Here is a 22019-nt window from a genome sequence, read left to right as displayed (position 1 = left end):
ATTCATGTCAGTCGTCACGCCAGACCAGTGTAAATGTAATTAGTTCTATGTAAATTAGTTATTTAAATGTAAATTAATTCTTCAGTGCTTGGTGTGTTCCTAGAAGCTAGCTACAGATTTAGTTTTTTTTTTTTTTTTTTTACTTGCTTACGTGGTCTGTTTCCTGTCTAACGTCACGTCTGTGGAAAGTCCCAAACTCTTCAAGTTATTTGACTTGTGTAATTTATCGTTAATGGCACACAGTGGTAACGTTATTAAAGCTTAGGGTTGGATTCCGCCAGTTATTGAACAGAAAGCCAGTATAAAACATCGTGCATTATTTAAGTTTGCTTCCGGGCTGTTATCGACTCATTATAGCTAGGTAAGTCACGATGTCTATTCTTATAACCAACACTGTTAGCCTAAAATTTATGTGCATTTGTATTTTATCCTTTATTTTTTAAAATCTACATTAACACTTTTTTTCTTTATAAGGTTCGGAAATTGAGCTGAATTTTAAAAATGTCAACTTTAATAAGCTTTTACCTTCGGCACCCCATACGAACATATCTGCAGTATGAACACGTTATATGCATAGGTATATAATGATATGTTTAAATAAACCGGTTCGCATATTTTGAGTATACATTTCTTATTACCCTCCACCGCCTACGTCAGCAGTGACATACTTTCGCGAGCCATTTTAACCAACTACTTGTCCATCAGCTATCTTTCAGTGCTTGATAGCTTTTTCGTCTAGTATAGCTCGCTTTTCGGCATGTTGGGGTGAGTCGGACGGTCCTGCTTATTAAGTAGTTTCGAACAGTTATACTTTGCTTTTGTTGTAATAGACTTTACAGTTACGTAACTTGAACTAACCCGCGAGTTAAAATAAAACGCTAAAATGGAGGCTATAGTGTAACGTTAGGCCTAACTAAATAGCCAGCTAGCTAGTTAGCCACCCAGCTGAGCATTCATATAATACTTTTATGAAAATTGCGCTTGGTTTTTATTATTTAGAGCTATAAAGTTAAGAAAACAACAAGCAAACAGTTTAGCTAGCAATCTAACTAGCTTCAGATCACGACAAATGTTAGTTAATCATGGGTGTAGTGCCTCCAATAATGGCTGATTGTGTCGCTAGTGATTGTAGCTGACCTAGCTATCTTATCACTTGTTCTACTTAAGTGCAATTACGGTAAACGATGGTAACGTGTGATTATGCTGATAAGCATTAATGCCTCATTAATCGGGTGCGAGGATGAGGTGTGACCGTTTCATTCGTTAGTGTATTTTACGTTCTTTATTTAGCTGCAACTTGGAGAACAAGTACGGGTGACGGGAAGGATGTGTAATATTTTTAATTATTATGGAATTACCATTTAGAAACTCAAAAAGATGCCCGGGTGGTCCTACGGTGGTTGCCCAAGTAATTTACATGCCTTTTGCTTAAAATGTTAAAATATGTTGGTAGAGGGATGTCCATAAAATATAAAATAGAACTGTAGTTTCCTTAGTTTGTAAAGGGAACCATAGATGATGACGCAAGTAGGTTTTGATGTATAGTTAATGATCTAAACTTCTAACATACGTTGTAAGAACTAAATGTATTATACTTATTACAATAACTGAACCCTGTATATTTGTATGTCGCCATTGTTAGCGTTGCTATGCATATTGACATGAAATGGGTGTAATGTACTTGTGTAGCATTTAATAGTCCAATGTTGCTCTCTTCTTTGAACGCAGTTGGTGATTTTATGGGTAGATATGCACACTCCAAAATACACACAAGCCATATATATTTAGGTCATATCTAATTAAAAGCTACCAGTTTGTAAATGTGACCTCTTTCTTTTACATTACAAATTGCCAATTTGTTTTTTAATGGTTTGTTATTCTGACCTTTGGATGTGTGCATGCGTGTGTGTTCACTGTGAATTCACCCTGCTGGAATAGACTCCATGGTATTTTGAAACAAAGAACAGGCAAGCCCATACCAATAGAGCTTTGTGTGTTCTCAGTCAGTGCCGATGGAAGTGCTATACAAGTTAAAACAGTTTATCCAACTGTCTTGACAATAAGAAAATTACAATAAAGGATTTTACAAAGTAGAAAATGTACACAAACAGTATAAAGTAACACTGCAGTAAAATATGTAAAGTGGAACAGATGATTTAAAAACAAGCGGGTAATAAGACAAAAGAAAATGTAATTTTTAGAGAAGTCTGTGCATGCTCTGGCCACTCAACTAAGATTTCAAGAGCAGCACCAAGATTCATGCCGGAGAATTTGTAAGCGCTATGGAAAAGTGCAGTCATCCCATAGAATGATGCAGAAATAACTCTCCTACATCTGTGTTTAAAGTCTGCATCACTAGTGTAGCCATATACTTACTGACACAGTTACCACACCAATATGCCGTTAGCTTGACGTCTGGACACACACATGCAGTCTGATTCCTTGTAATTGTAATTTTACACAGGATAAGAGGTCAAATATCCTCTTCTAAACCATTAGAGCTTCACCTAGGGCCCAGTCCACTCATTTCAGTAAAAACCATAACATCACAAGGTCTTCACTGGGGTCTTTAGGTAGTCGCCTCCTTTCGTCTGTTTTCCAATGACACTTCCGGAAGGCTCAACAGTAAATGTGTGGCATCTCCGTCCCCTCCAGGCTTACTTTTAAACCACCCATATACACCTCTTTATACCCACACTGGCCTCTCAGGTGTCCAAGGCTGTACTTAGCCCCACTGATGCCGTTAATTTGTGCTCAGTGCCACCAGTCTGTATGGGCTTTATGCACTACATCAACACAATGTTAATGTCTATATTTACCCACTGTGCTGCCCCCTCGTTGTCAGTCACTTCAAAACCTGTAAAATTCATATTGACCTCCTAGCAAATAAGGCTGTACCCAGCCCCACTGGCACCATTAATGTGTACTCAGTGCCACTGGTTCCATCTGGATTTACCATATAACACAGAGACATGACAACAGTCCACTCAATTTCAGAGTTCTCCATGTACCTGAAACAGAACTCCTTCATAGCTACCCTTAATTTATAGAATAAACAGAGTAAACCGCCACATTCCGCTTCAGTGTAATTAAAGGAATACAATGTGGGATCTGTAGTTTTTTAACCTACATCAGATAACAATTTCCAGTTTCCCACTTCAATGCATACTAATATCACCTATACTCACTTTCCAATACACTGCCCCTCCTTCACAAATCTAGCCACTTTATTTGTATAACTCCTAGACAAAGCCTTAACCTCTAAACACCTATTGAATAAACATGCTAATGAACTAAGCACATGATTCTTCATGTATATTGTCCCTGCAACAAACTAACCTTACATGCCAATAAAATATGCTTCATCATGCCAACCCTTGCCCATAATTTACAAATAGGATCTTCACCGACCCACTGTCCAAGGTTTTGCATGGTTGGAAGGACATCGTAAGTTGCTCCAAGCAGAAAGTTTGTGATTTTCATCCATTGATCACAACTCTTGCCAGGTGATTCCTTGCTTCTCTAGATTTTCCCAACTAAGCCATTGGCTTTGTTTGTGAGGCTTCCTCTTCCTGTTCATATATAAAACTAGTAATCATTCACCTTTCATGGAAAGAATTTAATAAGGCCATGTCACTAGATTCACCTGATTCAAGGCCTGCTCTTCTGCTTTGCACTTGGCAAACCACATCCCTATGTACTAATGCATTTTTGGCTATCTGCATCACCACCTGTGGATTCCACTTTCTCCTTGCATTTGTGACTGGTGCAGTGGATTTTATCACCACATACGTAGACCCCAACAAAAATAATCTAGCATCTTACCTCGGCACATTTTAAATTCCTCAACTAAACCTGTCAGTGGAAAGTCCAGCACCGCAATACTCCAACACTCTTGCATACCATGCCACAATACTTTAAACAATATGGTACCCCTAGCCACTTATAATCTTGTTCATAATCCTTTCCAGCCTCTCTACTTCGGTAATTGCCACCTCATATACTGTCAGTGGCCATTTAATACAAAGCAGCAAACCAAACTGGAGGCACCACAATTTGTTTATCTGGTAAACATGATTTCTTAATGCTATTAATAGCCTCCCTTCAACTTGCTCTTTATCATTTTATGAGCACACCTTTAGGTAGATGGTACAATCAACTGGTTTCACCAGTACAGAAGGTATCTTCAAGTGTGTCCACACTGTCCAAGTGTGGACAGTCACCTCCAAATATCTGATTTGACACATCTGATTTTCCTGCAGTCTGAACATAAAGCTTCCTGTGTAGCAAGTCATTAATCAGTTCTGTCATTCAAAAAATGACACATTTTCTCCTTTCTTGTATTATCCCCAGGTCTCTTCAACACTGAAGCAAAGGAATACGTCCTACCAAACCCAACCAAATCTTTCTGTTTAAGAGCATATTTTCATTTTATAATAATATTAAATCTTTTGTTATGGAACACTAAACACCAACCAGAGGGATGTCCAGCAGGGAGAAGGGCTTAGCACATCTAGGGAGTTGATTACCATTTAGTTGTGTTTAACTTGGATTAAGTATTGCCTTTAACACATCATGGCTTGTTTAAAGACTAGATTTTTCATGTATGGTTTTATCATATTTGTCAGTGATCCAGGCTGAATGCATATAGAGAACATGGGTCATCAAGGTTTTGTTTAATTTATGTTTATTCACATTCTGGTAGAGGTGTTCACTTTTTTCTGAGAGTTCCATTTTGTCTGCATCAGTTATGTTTTAGAAGGCATGTGGGCAGATTATACTTTTTCCATCAGGTAATGGCATTTGAATCTTTGGATTATTTGTTAGCGTTCACCTGCTTATGTTTTGTGTTTAACATGCATCATAAAAATAACTGTGTTAAATCAAAATGGGTTGTTTATCAGGCAAGAGAGTTAGAAAGCAGTTCTAGTGGTTACCATGTGGTGACTAGACTGATCTTGTGTGACTTTGGGTCACAAGTGTCTGTGGTTGCATAAGCTTTGGTCATTTCTTTTTTTTTTTCCTAGTCATCCTGAGTTTAGCATACTCACACAAGTTTTAGGCCCCAGATGTGCACTTCCAAGGCCTTTCTCCCTGAAGGACATCCCTCTTTTCTTTCTTACAATGGAAATCCTCCAGAATAGTTCTTTCCTAAGAGGTCTGTGCCGTAATAGTGCCCCAGCAGACCTACAGTATGATAACACAAGTGAACTTTTTCGCATTTCTACCTTTGCGAAGTTCCCCGCCACTGTGTCTGTGACAGAAAGAAGTCTTGCACGTGCAGGGTTTTATTACACTGGCATCGGTGATCGGGTTCAGTGTTTCCGCTGCAACGTGACTGCTGAGAATTGGCAGTCGGGGGAATGCCCAGCAGAGAGACACAAGCAGCTGTCTCCTACCTGCAGCTTTATTCAGAGCCTACCTTCTACAGCCAACCTACTGTCGTCCTCCCATTCAGCCTTCTCTCCCTTGCGCAATGTTGCTGTCCTGCAAATAAACGCTCCTGCTTCAGCTGTGGCAGGAACAGCAGCTGCCATTGCTTCAACTCCAGGTCAGACTGACGAGCAGGTTGGTTACTTCAACATGGGCTTCAGCAACCTTGCCCCCTCCAGCCCCCTCTCCTCTCGTGGGGTAGAGGATCTGTCCCATCAGCGACCTCCTGCCTGCCATAATCCCAGCATGCGTCGGGAGCAGGATCGTTTAGACACCTTTCAGAATTGGGCCCTCACTACAGTCACCCCTGCTGAGCTTGCAAAGGCTGGTTTCTATTATCTTGGCCAGGGGGACAGAGTGGCTTGCTTCAGCTGTGGAGGGCAGCTCAGCAACTGGGAGCCTGGAGATAGGGCAGTAACTGAACACCAGAGGCACTACCCAAACTGCCGCTTTGTTAGAGGTGACAGAGCAGATAATGTTTCTATTGCCATCGGTGGTGGACTGGCTAATGTGTCCAACCCTGCAATGCAACAGTGTGAAGAGAGGCTGCTTACATTTGTCAACTGGCCTGCAAGAATACCTGTCCGACCAGACCAACTAGCCAAAGCTGGCTTTTATTATGTTGGTGAGAATATTTATACAGCCGATGGAGTATTACAAGCTATTTTTAGGTGTTTTATATTATCTTAATTATGGGAGTATATTAATCTATAATCAAACTTTTGTATGTTTACTGGTAGGTCGCAATGATGATGTAAAGTGCTTTTGCTGTGATGGAGGACTCAGATGCTGGGAATCTGGTGATGATCCATGGGTAGAACATGCCAAATGGTTCCCGAGGTAAAAAAAAAAAAAAGTTTAGTTGCCCAGTGTCAGTTTCTATTTCAAGTTAAATGTGGCTTTTCCTCCCCCTCATGTTTTGACATTGGTACAAAATGTTCTGCTATAGGTGTGAGTATCTTTTGCAAGAGAAGGGACAAGAGTTTGTCCATCAGATACAAGCAAGATTTCCAAGATTGTTTGAACAGGTGTGTGAAGAATAAAGTTTGAGATGATATTAAAAAAATGATTTAGCTTTTCTGTTTGGAAACAGCAAGAGGTCAATCTTAATGTTTTCCACAGCTGTTGAATAATGGAGATAACTCCTCAAGAGAATTTGTTGATCCACCTGGTGAGTAAAAGTAAAGTAGCATTATTGTATACTTTTTGTATACCAGAAATCTAATAATTCTATTGCATATCCTAATCATTTTTTATTTACATTGTGTAGTTGTACATTTGGGTCCAGGAGAAGAGCATTCTGAAGATGCTGTAATGATGAACACACCTGTAGTGAAGTCGGCCTTAGAGATGGGTTTTGAACGCAGTTTAGTGAAGCAGACTGTTCAGAGTAAAATTCTCACCAGTGGAGAAAACTACAAGACCGTGCAGGAACTAGTGTGTGATCTTCTAAGTGCAGAGGATGAGAAAAGGGAGGAGGAGCGAGAACTTTTTGCAGAGGAAATGGCTTCAGGTATGTTTGAAGGTCATATATTAGTTCATTGGTGCAAATCCTGTGGACAGCTTATTGTATGTATCTCTCTCTGTAAAAGAAAGTAGGGAGTAGTGTCTGAGGTTTTGTGGAGTCCACACAGCTAATGACTTTTCTATTTGTTTCTAGATGGATTTACTTTTCTCAAAAAGCATCATGCTGCGTTGACGCAACGTTTGAAAAGTGTTCAGAGCCTAATGGACCATCTCCTGGAAGAGAATGTCATTTCACAGAAGGAATATGACACCATACGTAACTGCACTTCAGTCAAACAGCAAACTGGCCAACTTATCGATTTGGTCTTATCAAAAGGGAATGCAGCAGCAGAGGTCTTCCGCAACTGGATCAAAAAGAATGACGTGTACCTCTTAAGAGAGTTGATGGGTATTTACTGTTTCTAGTGTTGACACAAAATGTAATTTTTCAGTGTTCCATGTTGGTCCTTGTCTCTGTAAAACCTCTAGTCAATATGGGTGTTGCACCTAACTGGTAGGAACATGGGTGATCCCCTTAAAAGAATCAAAGTGATGCTCAAAGAATACATTGAAAAAGTATGCAGGGAGAATTCCACAACAAACTTGCATCAATACATAATCCTGACAATCCATTTATGTTCTTTTTAATGCAATTTCAGCCCAGGCAAATGAAGCTGCATCGCCGAGTCAAGATCTTTCAGGTATACTTAAGCACATGAGGTTTTGTTTTTTTGTTTTTCTTCAGTTTGTAGCCTTCACATGAAGGGAATCAGATACAGATCCTGCCCTGAAAGAGCATTAATTCTGTTATGGTTGAATACATTTTTCATTCTTGTTTTATAGACCTGCCCATGGAGGAACAGTTGAGGAGGCTTCAGGAGGAACGCACTTGCAAAGTATGCATGGATAAAGAGGTCAACATTGTCTTCATTCCATGTGGACACTTGGTGGTTTGCAAAGAATGTGCTCCTTCACTACGCAAGTGTCCAATATGTAGAGGTTTGGTGAAAGGCACTGTCCGCACCTTTTTGTCATAATGATAAATACCATACTGTTTGCGTGGCGTATTTAATTGCCCTCTTTAGGTTTTTCCTCAGTAACTAGAAAAGTTAAATTCAGTGTGAATATTAAAGAGTTTGATATTGACTGTTGCCTGTAGAGTCGTAACTTTAATGTAGTGTCAAATTGGGTGCATTTTCAAGTAGTGAAATGCCTTAGTAAAGCCCAATACATGTAACAGTTTATGATTATTAAAGTCCATGAAATTGTTCTAGCTTCCAGTAAAAATTGATTTACAACATTTGTTTACTTTTATAATACAGAAATACACCTGAGATTCATAATCACTTTGAAAAGTTCATGGAAACATTCAATTTGAGCTAAAAATGGCTGCTAATACTAATTTACTGTATTACAATAATTTACAGATTTTACACTTTAAAAATTTGGCCAAATACATTAGCTTTTATATATCCAAGTCTTGTAGATTTCCCCAGCTTGGACCCACTTTAACTTTTGCCTTGAGTTTCACATACAATTTCACTGCAGATTCCATTTCCCGCTTCACAATTTGTGCAACCTGTCAAACAGTAACAATTATACAACACTGAATTTTCTTCTATATAAAATACATTTATTTCACTTATCATTGTCTAAGATAGAGCTTATGTATTTTGTAATTCTAGGCATCAGCATCCATCCCTGTATGTCTACAGTATTCTAGTTCATTGGTATATTGGACTCTAACCTTGTGTACAGGTTAGGATGTATTCTGAGTAAATGACAGCACTTTTGTAAAACCCAAGTCTGCCATACCTGGATGACGTTCTTCTCTGCAACCTCATAAATAAGTTCATCGTGTAACTGAAGAACGAAGAAGGCTCCCCGGGAAGGCATGGCATGAGGCCTATATGAGCTGTTGTCTGCCATGAGAACAAACCAAAGAACTACTGACATACTGAAAAGAACACCTTAGCCTTAGCCTTGGAGAACAGGCTGGCTTACCTCTGCTGTTTAAATGATGCTGATGTGACGGTGGCACGTTTGGAAGAACGTCTTCCAATCTGCGCTGAATATTGACAGTGGCTAATTTAACAATGTCTGCAGCAGACCCCTGGACTGTTGTATTCACAGCCTGACGCTCTGCCTAAAACAGTTGGAGAGCTCTGCTTAGGAAAAGGCATTTAATATGCCTGTAAGGCTACCAATTCTACATATTCTGTATTCTGACTAATAAAAGAGCCTTACGTGAGACTTTATGTACATATTTGAGTCCTTGATCCCAGGGAGAAACCTTTTCCTACCCAGTAAAGTCTTCACAAAACCATTTTTGCTGCAGTTCTTCACTGTTTCTTGAAGAAATGCCTGTATGCCTTTCAGAAATAAGAAAAACTAATGATAAACACCTATTTATCTAAATTATAAAATTAGGTTTAAAGTCTGAGAGTGTAACTTACCTTTGTATCTGGATTTAAATGTTTCGATATAGCAGGCTGCATCATTTTCATCAATACTCATTTGTTCTCCTAGTGACTTTGCTCCCATGCCATATATTATTCCATAACAAATCTGTAGGAATAAGATGACAACTCAGTTTTGATAATGCTAATGAGTCCAAGTATCGCGCCATTACACAGCTGCATCTTACCTGTTTTGCCTGTTGTCTCGTGTGATCATCTACCGAGTCAGGGTCCACCATCTTCCACTCTGCAGCGATGCTTTTGAAAACATCTTCACCACTGTTGAGCACTTGAAGAAGCCGTCTATCACAAGACAAGTGAGCCAAGACACGTAGCTCGAGCTGGGAGTAGTCCGCAGCCAGAATTATTGCCCCTAGTAAAATAAGTGTACTGACTAGATCAATGTAGTTTGGCACATTATTTGCAGTACTCAAAGAAATAATCCCTTACCTGAAAAAGGAACAAAAGCATGTCTCATGCTGATGAAAAAAGGCATTCCCTTCTCTGGAAATGTGTCCGAATCGTTTACTTGTGATGCTACCTTATGTGACCTGTATATGTTGGTCCTTTTAAAAAATGGGTAAAAACGGGAAAAAAAAAGACATGACATGACATTATTTTACAAATGATGGAATACAAATTGTGTCATGAATATTGAGCCTCACCTTGTCTTGTTTGAGATACTGGTTGTGTTATTCAGTGAATGTTGGCTTTCTCCAATTATGGTTGGCATTTGGATTTCAAAGTCTTTTGGCACATTCTGAATATTGGGTTCAGTAAAGCTCACCCTTCCTAAACAAGACATACAGAAAAATATTAGATGGTCAGTTTGTAAAAATGGGGAGACATGGGTAAGATTTCTTTTACATTCAGAGAACCTATTTAAAGTATTTTGGGTAAAGTATTTTGTACCTGTAGCTGTGTGAGACTGAGACACTGGATGTATTCTGTCCATCTCTAAATTAGGGTGCCAGGTCTTCTCTCTTTGCAGAGGAAATACCACCTTGGTCAGAGCATTTGTAATCCTCCTCCATTCTAAGATGATTCCTGGTAACTCATGCAGTGGTGCGAGTTTTTCCAGTATGTCCTGGTGAAAATTGGGATACAAGTTTACTGTTTACCAATGATGTAAATTTTGTGAAAGGTAAATGTTTTATAATTACTAGAATTATCTGGCATGCCTTTAAGTTTTGAAATTAAATTTGCCTTAAAATAATTAGAAGAGGTCACAATATATATAGAATTTACCTTGGTAGTGCTAAATTGCTTAGAAAGTTTTATGTGGACACCTGCTCCAGCCCTTCTAGTGTAGCCCAAAGTCTTTTTATACTTTAGATAATTTAAATCACCATTGGGAGGGAGCTTTAGCTCAATAAAAAGTACCTGAAAATCATAAAGAAAATGAACCATTAAAATGCTGCCATTCAGAAAACAAAGGCTGTTTTTAGGGCTTTTCCAGACAGAGACATACCTCAGCAACATCCTCTGGGCTGGTCAGTGAGAAGCTGTGACCAGCTAGCTGGTAGGCCTGGGATTCCAGGTCGCTGAGCTTGGCTTGCATCACATGTTTCTGAGCTTCACATTCAGCCACACTAAATCCAAAACCGTTCAGCTCTAGCAGAGCTAAGCAATACTGAGAGGGCATTTCCACTCTCTGGAATACATCTGAATAAAAGAAGACCACAAAGCCCACATCACACAATGAGAAATTTCAAAGACCACCACCAACAATTTAATTTTGATAAGGCAAAATTCCCAGCACCTAAGAAATGATCTTGTTCCAGGAGAACATTAAGCTGCCTCATGACCCTAAAGACGAGAACAGATTCAATGGCTGCTCTGTAGCGTCCAGACTGACTGGAATCTCCACATATTGCCAGACTTTTCACACCCTGACCAGAGCTAATCCCATCCAACAAGAAGAGATCCTGAGGAATAAAGCTTGTCACCATGTTGTGAAGGGTGCGCTCCTTGGAGCCAGGATCCAGAAGCCAACAGGCAACCTAAAATTAATAGATTTTTGAGGTAAAAAAAAAAAAATTGACACGCAAAATATTGTTTGACAGGGACAGATAATTAGATTTGTTAATTATCTTACCTTAGGATCCTCAAATGTACCCGTTACTGGAAGTTCACATGCCAAAAGTAGAGTCTTGTACAGCTGAATAAAGTCATAAGCAACTATCACTCCATTGTTGCCAGAAGATGATCTTGCCAAACAGTTCTGAATTTCCTTCAATCTGTCCCCCACTGTCAGACTATCATCAAGGGGAGGTGGGGCTAAGCTTGCACTTATGGCTGTTTGATGAAGCATTTTTAGAGGGATTTAATATGTTTTGTGTTATTAACACAGGAAAAGCTATACTTTTAAACTGAAAGTTTACATTCATTACCTGTGTCCGTTAGCTCATTTTGCAGTGATACATAATAAGCATCTTTTCTTCCCCAGCATACAGAGATACCAGTTACAATCAGATTCTCATGGCCTTTTATGACAAACCCATCTTTTCTTTTGATTCTCATAGGAGTAGTTGCTTTAAACACAGGACAGAAAATATTAGCTTAAAGGATGAATGAGAAATATCAGTGTAAATATTCATCAACAGGTTGAATTTTATTACAGATTACCTTTTTTGAATTTGCTCCCTAAAGTAGGTTCAGGTTGCCCTGTATCACCTATCTTCTCACAAGCAACTGCAAGAGAAAATCTGTTCTTGGTCTTCCACTCATTTAGAAATGTTTCAAAAAGCTTTTTATCACTCGCTACATCAATTATGGAGAAGGACTCCGGACTACTAGAGTTGGAACCCAGGGGAGAGGTATCATGAGAAAGTTGCGGTAAACAGTCATCATCAGTGATTGATGAGGCCTTGAGCTCCAAACAAGGATCCTGATCATTCTTTGTAACAGAACTTGCATGCAAATTCAGTGTACACTTTAGGCCACTTCTGGGATTTGGAGGTGTCTGTATATCTGAAGTTGTCATTTTGAATCTGGGTGTGTCAGGTTCACATACAGGTATTGGAGGAATAAGGTGACCGCTTACTGAATTTGGCTTGATGACATGGAAATTCTCTGATCTCAGTCCACTTTGATTTGCATGCTCCAACTCACTGTTTGTGTTAGTTATTGCCATGTTAACTTTCTTCACTTCAACCGAAGGCACCTTATCTGGGACGTTTGCACCTAATTGTTCATGAGGCTCATGGAATGCTGAAAAGTGTTCCGTCCACTTATCAAACATATCTTGCATTTCACTGATATTAAATGAACAATCAGCAGTTTCTACATGAGTTGCATTACTTTGGGACTTTTGTAACTCTGACACAGCATCATCTGTGTAAGAGGGCTTTTCTTCATCACTTAATTTTGGTCTGCCACACGCCTTGAAACCCCTGTTTAGTTTCTCCAGATGGTGCTCCCCAATGAGTAACGAATCTCCCCATTCCGACAGGTTGAAGGAAGACTCACCCCACTGAACAGCTTCATGATCCTCCAATTGAATGTCATCTCTAATCTCCCCAGTTTTTTTAGTGGACAGGACATGTGGAGTAGTACAAGCATCCAGAGCTTGTTCTTGCTCTACCTCTTCAGCTCTTTCTGCTTCCTCTTCCATGGCCTCCAAAATGGAACTGTCATACAGACTATCAAAGAGAAAACTGCTGCTCCTGTTGGGGCTATTGTCCACATTTTCATCCATTTCTGTTGTCACACTGGTAAATTTGTCCTTTTCAGACTGAGGTTCATGCTGTTTTAATTCCATTTCCCAAGATTCTCTTTCAGGCACATTATTAGTCAAATTAAGAATATTCTCCATTTGGCTATCTGTCAGTGAAATGTTATACTTGGGTATAGCTGCATTTACTGGCAGATTATTGTATTGTTTGTTTGGATCATCTTTGGAAAAGACAGATGTGCCCTCATTATAGTCTTTCTTACCATTTTCATCTTCAGGCATCTTCTGTAAGATTTGATTTTTATTTTCAGGTGGAGAGTTTTGGTTGGACTTGTTCAGATTTTCTGTGCCAACTAAGTCAGTCTTCTTAATTGTCTGAATAACATTTAGATTGTCATTATGATGAAGCAGTTTGTCATCTTGTAGCAATATTCTTTCAGTTTGTGTATCAAGCTGAAAACTATCACCAAATGCTTCCAATTCACCTGTGTACAAGTCAGGAGAGTTGCAATTTTCCTGCTGATTCTGTATTATATTAGTTGTAACTTCAGAATTTGCTTTTGAGCTCAACAAAAATCCCACTGGCATATTTTGATTTTCATGTTGTTTTGATATATTTCCCTGAGTAAGCTTCCTGTAACAGCCCTCGTCTCTGTAGTTCCCCTTTTTAGTTTCAACTTCTTTAAGTATCATCTTGTTGAGATCATCTGAACCATGATTAACATTTTTTAATTCAGAGCACTTTTCCCCATCACCTGTGGGAAAACACCCATGACTCGCTAACATTGACGTGTGTTCAACATTAAACGGAACATATGATGCCATTTTTGTCTCATAGTCTTTAGGTAATTCTGGGATTTTTTTTATGTTTACCTCGCTCTGATTATTTTTCAGTGAAATTCCATCAAAAGCAGGTGACGCAGTTTTGAGAGCCACTGCAGCTGTTGAACATGCTTCTTCTGTTTCAATGACTGTGCGTACAGAACCAATATTTTCAATCATTTCATCATCCACCCTTCTACGTTTAGACCGTGGACGTATAAAATTACATTCACTATGTAAAGGAGACACTCTTTGTACATCAGAATCATGTCTACAGCGCCTCTGAGAAGATTTTGCTGTGAAGGCTGATGCCGACTCAGTTGTTTTGCAGCCCTTGTGACCTGCTATATCTTTAACATTTATAGATTTGAGAACTTTATGTAATGCACAAGAATACTGCTCATTGTTTGCAGTGCAGATAGATGTCATAACTGCTTGACTTGTAGCAGATTCCCTAATCGGATCGGTCATAACTGCAAACAGAGAGTCTTTCAGACTTGCAGGGGAATGCCTTGTCTTTGTAGGACATTGAGTGTGGTCAGAGACAGAGTTTTGATCCTTTACTAATATCTGATGACTTTCTACAGTCTTACTCAATCTCTCTTCTCCATCAAAAATAGTGTTTTTCTTCTCAGATAAATCTTCAGTTTGTAGAGCCACTGGAATTTGTAAACTGCAATCCTGTGACTCTTGATATGATAATTCGTCAGAAGAAGTTGCTCTGACCTCAGCCAGGGAAATATTGGGATTCCACTCCACACCCAGATGGGCCAGGTCCTGCCTGAGGAGGAGCCTGGCCTCTGACACAATCTGCTGTGCAGCCTCACTCTCAGTCAGAGCCTTCTTCCCACTGACCCAGATACAGTGCATGCTCCTGCGCTCCTGTGCTTCCTCTTCACTCTCATCCACAGCCTGTCTAGAACTGTCATTGGAAGGTGTGCAATAGATGAGTAAGGAAACAAGTCATCATTTATCTTTCAAATAATATGACAACATTTTAAAAGGACTGCAAAATAAGAATACAGATTTAACTACAGATAATGGACCAAAGAAACTGAAAGTGATACCTTTTGAAAGGAATGGCTTTCCTCAGGGCCTTCTCTACATCAGTGACATTTGCCCTTGCTACCTCTGCCACAGTGACAAACCCTGCACTGTACAGTGCACGTGCTCTTTGGGCATTCAGAAGAGAGATCCGCACCAGGTCACAGAGCTCTCGCTGCACTCCAAAACTCAGCCGACTTTGGAAGTGAGACAGCAATAGCTCGAGGTTGTGCCATCCGAGTCGATTACAGAAGACTGTAACCATACCTGCAGTTCAATCTTATGTTAATGTAAAACACAACATTATATGGCAGAGTAGATACAAGGCCTGTTGTTCTCCATACCATCATATCTTCATTCTGCCTTTGTACAGTTATAAAGTTAAACATTTGTTTAAGTAAAGAAGCACACAAACCTGCATAGGTAGAAGCTGACTGCTGAAGTGACTGCAACTGTCCTCGGCTGCAACCATACTTTTTTGCAACTAAACCGAGGGGTTCCTCAGAGACCAGATCAAAAAGCACAAGTGTTGAGAAAAAACTACAAGACACAGTATAATAGGAGTCAATAACTACCTTACTTTTTCTTTGGAATTAAAATATAATCTTATCCAGTAATTGTTTTCCCATATTTTCTCCATGATAGAGAATAAAAAATAGTTTATTAAATTCATTTTTGAAATGTACTAAACTGATGAAATCTGTGTCCAGAATCTGAAAGTAAACATTCTTTATCTTGAAAATGTAACTATGCTAAAATCATTCAAGATCATTGTATCAAAGATATGGATCTTTCAAATGTTTTTTGTAGAAAACAAATGTTAGTTTACCGTTTGTGAATGGCCATCTGTCTGCGCTGCTTTTCAGTTTTAGCAATTAATTTTCCACTGACAGATCGTGCCAGAAAACCTTCCTGGATGCCCACTATTTCTGCAACTCGCTTCATTGCGGAAGGTAGTTGCTCCCACAAACAGAAAAACTGGTACCAATCTATTGTTGTCCAGTCAACATAAACTGGTGTTATCTGGTATAAATTAAAAATACAAAATTAACTTTTGAAGTTATAGAAATTAGTATAGTTAAATTACTTTAATGGCGTACAGAACAAGCAATTTATATACCTGGTAAAGAATATGGAGATCATTTTCCAGGACAAATACTTTCATTGCTCGTTGTAAGTCAGCAAAGATCCCAAGGGCCTCTGGTGGGGATAGGGATGATGACAGAGTGGCTGAGCCCAGATGAGTGGGGCAGTATCTCTCCACTGCAAGATATCAGCAGTCAATAAACACTGACACACATGACACACAAAATCAGTGAAAACCTTTCTGTAACTTGTATCTCCTCACCATTGCCTTCCTTCTGCATATGAATGAACTCATTGTCCATCAGCCAGTCTATGCAGCCCTCAATGGCACCACCACTAAGAACAGCTCCAGGCAACTCACCACCTTGATCAGGCTGTTCAGATGCCAAACCAGCTGCCAACAGTGTGCAGGATGCATAAGTCCTCACCTCCTCTGGTGTGCTTGCAACTCCACTAACTATAATCTTGTAGTGTAAGAGAAAAGAGGCTTACAAAGTTTAATATGTGAAGACATGTAGTGCGCAATACTAGGATCATTATGTGAGTGAGCATGACACTGTGATACACACCTCCAGGATGGCTCTGAGCATGCTAGTAGTGACACCCTCCCCCTCCCTTTTCATGAGGCAGCTGCTGATGGGTTTAAGAGAGCCCTGGATCACACTGACCCCTTTCATACGCTCGGACTCCTTGCACACAAGCACACTCTCACCTAGGACAACATGCACAGGCATCAATGTCAAGCATGGACCACTGCCAAAAGTTTAAAATATACAAAGACTGATTTTTGAGTAGGGTTTTTTGATTCTATCATTTTTAAATCTTGAAATAAAATGTAAGGATATTTTTAAAGGAAAAATGAAAACACACCACATACCAACAGTGTCCACTCCTTTACGGCCCGCTCGACCCACCATCTGTTTGTAGGTCAGTATGTCCAACAGATGTCCGTTGAATACTGGTGTTCTGATAATCACCCGTCGGGCAGGTAGGTTTACACCAGAGGACAAAGTGGAAGTGGCAACCAGGACCCTGATGTAGCCATGACGAAAAGCACCTTCCAGGATATCGCGCTCATCAAATGTCAAACCTTAAACAAGATGGTAGACTCTTATGACTATGCCAAATGATCTTACACAGACATTGTTCTTAAGGCAGGGGCCAATGATGAAATTGTATTTATTTACATATTCAGTACCCATAAAGGCTGGAGTCATAAATCTTTATATGCCCATTGAAGAGCTTGTAAGGAATTTCCAAGAAGCACTTACGAGGACAAAAACATTCAAATCGTGATAATTATAATGTAATTATATAATAAATCTATATTTAAAACACCAGATACCTGCATGATGGAATGCCACTCCCCAGAGAACAGTACGGTGTAGAACCTGGTCAAGGCCTGCAGGAGTACGTTTCAGTTGAGCCACCACATCTTGGAGACCTTCTTGGTTCAGAGACACAGGCTGGACTCCAGAGTATGACTGTTTCACTGCAAAAAGATAAATATTTTCAGCAGTAACACCATCTAAATGGTTACTTGGCTGCAATTAACACAAATCTGTGCATCTACACTTAATTGTTGGAATAGCTGGAAAGATGTAATTCAATAAGTGATGAACATGTCAGTTAAGAAACCTTGGTAATGAAGGTTGTAAAACTCCCTGGCAATACTGTCTGCCAGCTTTTCGCACCAGCTCTTAGAAGGGCAGAAGAGCAGCACAGAGTGACCAGCCTGCACAGTCTCAAAGCAGAGACTCAGTATATGATCATCATCACCCTGCAGAAAGAATAACATATTTCCATTGCTGTCTTCTAAAGAGGTATAGCTATATTGCCATCTATCAATATGTATGTTTTCAGTGCTGTGTTAAATTCTTTCCTTGATGGGTAGAGTGGGTGTGAATGGTCTGACATGATTCATGGAACCGTCATATATTTTATGGCCAATCTTAACCCACTCCATCAGTGGCACTGGACGGTAGTCTGTATGGTACAGCTCAGCACTCAGCCAGCGGGCAAGGAGGTCCAGGTTTGGCAATGTGGCACTCATTCCAACAATCTGTACACCTTCAGCAGAACTCTTATCAGTGCACCTAGAGAGGGGAAGTGGATTATGTATTGACAAGAGAAGTAGTTTACTATTCAATACTGTTTACATTACTATAACTTTAGTGAAGATATCTCCAACATTGGTTCTCCAGGACCAATCTCCTGTTAATTTAACCCCAAATCATTCAGTAACACAAGATGCTTCAGAATCAAGTATATAAAAGGACAGGTATTGCAAGAAAAATGGGGATATCTGTCTCAGAACATCATTTTGACATACTTCTCTGCTGATTTTCTGGCAATGTATTGGATCTTGGTTAGCAAGAGCTCCAACAAGTATCCACGACCAGAGTCCCCCACCATGTGTAGCTCATCTACAACAACAGTCCCTAGGCGGGGGTGGGGGAAGGGGAGAAAGACACACAGAATCAGATCTCCTTTGAGCATGTGCAACAGTTAACCTTACAGTTAGAGATATAAGCAACTTACAATGTTTATGTGTAACACAATTACCTAGCAAATCTATCTTGTCCTCTTCAATAAGTCTGTTAATGAGTCCATTGGCTTTTTCTATTGTACATACAGCCACATCCAGTGCAGAGAAGCCACCAGCTGCTGAGGTGCTCCCCATGTATCCTTCAACTCGGATCCCTGCCTCTTGAAATACATTCTGGACACAAGTACATCTGCACACTAGAATAATTCCTTTCTAAGACTTCCAGAATTGCAAAATCTCTAGAGAAAATCTGATATAATGAACACCATTATTAAGAACAAAGCCACACTAAGATATTCTCAAAGCATAGGTGTGTGTAATGTAAAATGAAAAATGTAAACCAACCTGTAGATAAAACATTTTCTCTCTTGCCACAGAAACAAACGGAAGAATGAATATGGCCTTACGTCTAGTCTCCAAGACCCTTTTTAAGATTAATAACTCAGAAACCAGTGTTTTCCCAGCACTGGTTGGAGCTAAAAATAAAAAGATGATTTTCCATCTGTTGTCATTTAAACTGTAACATAGCAGGCATACATTACTTATTTTAACTGGTATACTACAAATATGTTATTTCCTACTTCAGGATTAAGAATAAGGTCATGCAATGGGTAAGCAGAGAAACTTCAAACATATTGCAAGGGTTTTAATGGAGACACTGTATCATCAACACTGCCTCATTAACCGGGAAGGGGTATACATAGCATGTACTTGTATTTCTAAGCACAAAAGGCTTTGTTAGGTAGAAGGATATCACAATAGTCATAGCACATTATGGGCAATATAACCAGTGGGTAAATGGTCAGTGTTTCAGATCTTAGGTGCAATGCTGAAATTTATCCCAGTGTTCCCCATATACAATGAATAACTGTTAAAACCTGCAGTTGCTCTTTCCCCTTTTAAATTTTTATGTACAGACATTTTGATGACTTATGGAATGAAAAAACTTTGTCAATAAAAAACATTGCTGCCTAAAGGAGAACAGGTTTAGTTACCTGAGTACACCAGATTCTTGCCCTCCAGCACTTTACCCAAGGTGAGGCATTCTGCCTGCCACTCAAACATCTGCTTAACACCCAGACTCTGGTACTTCTCTAGCACTGGCTTTGGAAGACCCCAGCTAGAAAGCAAAAGCTTGTCTCTTTGATCAGCAGGAACAGCCATGTGGACATTTTGTGCTGTTTTAGGAAAACAGAAGTGAATTGTTGCCACAGAAATATTTAGCATTGTATTTTTACTACTTGTACTAATAAGTGCCTGGTTTATTAAGTATATTGTAGTTAGCACGCTATTGTAAGCATCAGAGTGTGCATTAAAATAAAATTCAGTGTCCATATTATATAATCCTTGACCATCACGGATGATCATCACAGTGGGAGAACCAGGCCCAGATCAATAAGCAAGTATTCAGAACCCTGGTTTAATTTCACAGCATTTTTCACCAAAAAACGACCAGCTAGAGTTAACTTTCACTGTGCACTGTAGATTCATATACTTATTTGAATATTCTATGAACTTTGGAACCCTACCTGCATCCCCCTGTGAGCCACTCAGTATGCTCAGTTCCAGACCAGGTGGAGGAGTGAGCACAGAGATGGACATATTTGCATAGGTTGGTTTCTGCTGCAGCACATCACACCCTTTTTTGGCAGCAGCCATACATGTTGGACTAAAGAGAATGTAACCCTTTGTGTTATTCATAGGACCATCAGGGCTGTTTTCTGACTGAACTCCTCTGGACTTGAGCGTTGGCCCATCATTTGAGACTAATGTTTTTCTTGTGCAAGTGGCTGCCCACTGAGGTGAACAGCTTTCTGCTCGTTTCTCAAGTCTCGACTCATACACATGTGTTTGCTGTCTTGTACCACTGCTTTTGGTTTCACTGAACAGCAACCTCTGCGCAAGGTCCTTCCAGTCCTTCGTTATTTTTCCGCACGTTTTGGCTCCTCCACATTCCAGTAATGGTGATGCTGGCCGTGCATTTGATTTCCTGATATTTGCTGCACTTTGCAATTGCAGTTCACAATGATCATTTTCAGTAATATCACAAAGCTGACCTCTTTTCTCTGGTAAACATGATTCTGCTACCATCTGTTTCACAGATGCATATCTATGAGTAACGTATGTTTCTTTCATCAGTTTGGACTCAGGCACATTTAGGGCTTGTAAATTCTCCTCATCTTGTGCTGAGGTTGAATCCACAGGCAAGCACTGCTTCTTCTGTCTTTGCTAAAAACATAAGGGATTATTTTAGAACAGGAGAGCAAAATGGAACTCTAATAGATTTCCTGATTAAACATTTATACTTTACCATACTAGAAGCTTTGCCACAGATTACCTTCTTTTGTACTTCAGCTTCAGAAGGCTGTACCTGATGGAGGCGATTTGACTGCCTTGGTGTAGGTTTCTCATCTTCAGACAATATGTCAGAATTAGACCAGAGTTAAAAACAAAACAAAACAGCAATGACTTTGTGCCATTAAATAGTCTTTGTGATCCTATTAGAATCATTTGGAAGAGGTGAATTATTGTCAGTGTCATCATATTGTATGCTATTCATTTCCAATGTTTTGAACACTGCAAGTTTCTTTCATTTAATAATTTCCATTAGAATATTTTTATGTCTTACTTTTCTTACCCATTTCTCTTAATATCAGGAGGTTGTCCAAAACAGATGATCTTTGTTCCTGGACAATTCATCACACCTACTTGTAACTAAAAGTGATTTTTCAGTGGCTGAAATAGCCAACTGCGTTCAAGGTTAGGGATTTGTGTTTATAACTTCACCTTGTTAGCTAGCACACATTTTATGAACGGGTGATCTTTGCAAGAGATCAAAGTTCCAAATAAAGATATATGAACCATTCTGCAACTCAAACCTTTGCTAGATTTTCCCTCTTTATAACCCAGTTAGCTAGGTTAGCTAACTGAACAGTTAATAGATTTTTGTTTAAATAAGTCTATAAATCAAGTTTTTAAAAAGTTTACACACCTAAGATTACATATCCAACTAAACATCCGGTTGTTCACAAACCCAAAACGAATTTGTGAAAACTGAAAACAGTTGCTAAACATTACCCGCACATAAAACAAAACAAACTCTCATGTTAAAAAGCCCGCAGTGTTTCTTATTATTTGTCCGGGTCGATACAATACGTTCTACTTGAAGGGTTCCAGTTGTGAGTCCCGCGCACCTTCCCCAGGACCAAGATGTTAGCTAGCATGTTAGCTATTACAACCAATAAGGCGGAACGATATTTCTGTATATAACCATTTTAATGAACTTCACTCAACTTTTTTTCCTGGCGATGAATGAAGGGATTTAGAGAGCGTACTGCTCTCAGCGCAATGTTAACTTGAACTAAGCGGAAACTAATGAACTAAGCTACACACATATTTACATATTCTGATCATTGTAACAAATCACCATGAACCTAATAAAATT

General features: G+C 39.4%; 2 protein-coding genes across 3 annotated transcripts; one reads left to right on the top strand and one right to left on the bottom strand.

Annotated features, from left to right (window-relative positions):
- The first annotated feature begins 176 nt into the window (after nucleotides 1–176).
- Nucleotides 177–8207, top strand: birc2 (baculoviral IAP repeat containing 2). 2 transcript variants are annotated; one of them, XM_035526918.1, is made up of 9 exons: nucleotides 177–361; nucleotides 4354–6058; nucleotides 6174–6273; nucleotides 6383–6461; nucleotides 6556–6604; nucleotides 6704–6946; nucleotides 7094–7348; nucleotides 7599–7640; nucleotides 7783–8207. In XM_035526918.1, exons 2-9 carry the CDS (start codon nucleotides 5125–5127, stop codon nucleotides 7974–7976), a joined length of 1896 nt encoding a protein of 631 aa, XP_035382811.1. In that variant the 5' UTR covers nucleotides 177–361; nucleotides 4354–5124; the 3' UTR covers nucleotides 7977–8207. The 2 variants fall into 2 exon arrangements, with proteins under 2 accessions (XP_035382811.1, XP_035382810.1); XM_035526917.1 differs by lacking the exon at nucleotides 177–361 and adding an exon at nucleotides 681–765.
- On the bottom strand, nucleotides 8087–21672 carry polq (polymerase (DNA directed), theta). The gene is made up of 32 exons (XM_027003977.2): nucleotides 21213–21672; nucleotides 20913–20986; nucleotides 20104–20803; nucleotides 19570–19752; nucleotides 18920–19050; nucleotides 18592–18748; nucleotides 18359–18467; nucleotides 17909–18122; nucleotides 17665–17806; nucleotides 17372–17518; nucleotides 16904–17116; nucleotides 16596–16738; nucleotides 16289–16490; nucleotides 16061–16203; nucleotides 15770–15963; nucleotides 15356–15480; nucleotides 14964–15207; nucleotides 12027–14818; nucleotides 11792–11932; nucleotides 11497–11696; nucleotides 11161–11401; nucleotides 10870–11063; nucleotides 10647–10781; nucleotides 10311–10485; nucleotides 10064–10190; nucleotides 9849–9964; nucleotides 9587–9771; nucleotides 9396–9507; nucleotides 9187–9311; nucleotides 8944–9085; nucleotides 8755–8861; nucleotides 8087–8518 (listed from the first exon to the last, which is right to left on the bottom strand). Exons 1-32 carry the CDS (start codon nucleotides 21214–21216, stop codon nucleotides 8405–8407), a joined length of 8031 nt encoding a protein of 2676 aa, XP_026859778.2. The 5' UTR covers nucleotides 21217–21672; the 3' UTR covers nucleotides 8087–8404.
- Nucleotides 21673–22019: the final 347 nt, after the last annotated feature.

Source organism: Electrophorus electricus, chromosome 6 (assembly GCF_013358815.1).
Source record: "Electrophorus electricus isolate fEleEle1 chromosome 6, fEleEle1.pri, whole genome shotgun sequence".
In the NCBI taxonomy this organism is placed as follows: Eukaryota; Metazoa; Chordata; class Actinopteri; order Gymnotiformes; family Gymnotidae; genus Electrophorus; species Electrophorus electricus.
The sequence above is the reverse complement of the archived record's forward strand: the minus strand, read 5'-3'. Positions and strand labels throughout refer to the sequence as shown.

Excerpts from the sequence above, each read along its gene's own strand:
- birc2 (XM_035526918.1), top strand. The coding sequence starts at position 5,125 with ATGGAAATCCTCCAGAATAGTTCTTTCCTAAGAGGTCTGTGCCGTAAT. Across the intron at positions 6,059-6,173 it reads AGCTGGCTTTTATTATGTTG|GTCGCAATGATGATGTAAAG; the intron begins GTGAGAATATTT and ends GTTTACTGGTAG. Across the intron at positions 7,349-7,598 it reads CCTCTTAAGAGAGTTGATGG|CCCAGGCAAATGAAGCTGCA; the intron begins GTATTTACTGTT and ends ATGCAATTTCAG.
- polq (XM_027003977.2), bottom strand. Across the intron at positions 18,123-18,358 it reads GCCAGAAAATCAGCAGAGAA|GTGCACTGATAAGAGTTCTG; the intron begins GTATGTCAAAAT and ends TCCCCTCTCTAG. Across the intron at positions 9,965-10,063 it reads AGTATCTCAAACAAGACAAG|GACCAACATATACAGGTCAC; the intron begins GTGAGGCTCAAT and ends ATTTTTTAAAAG.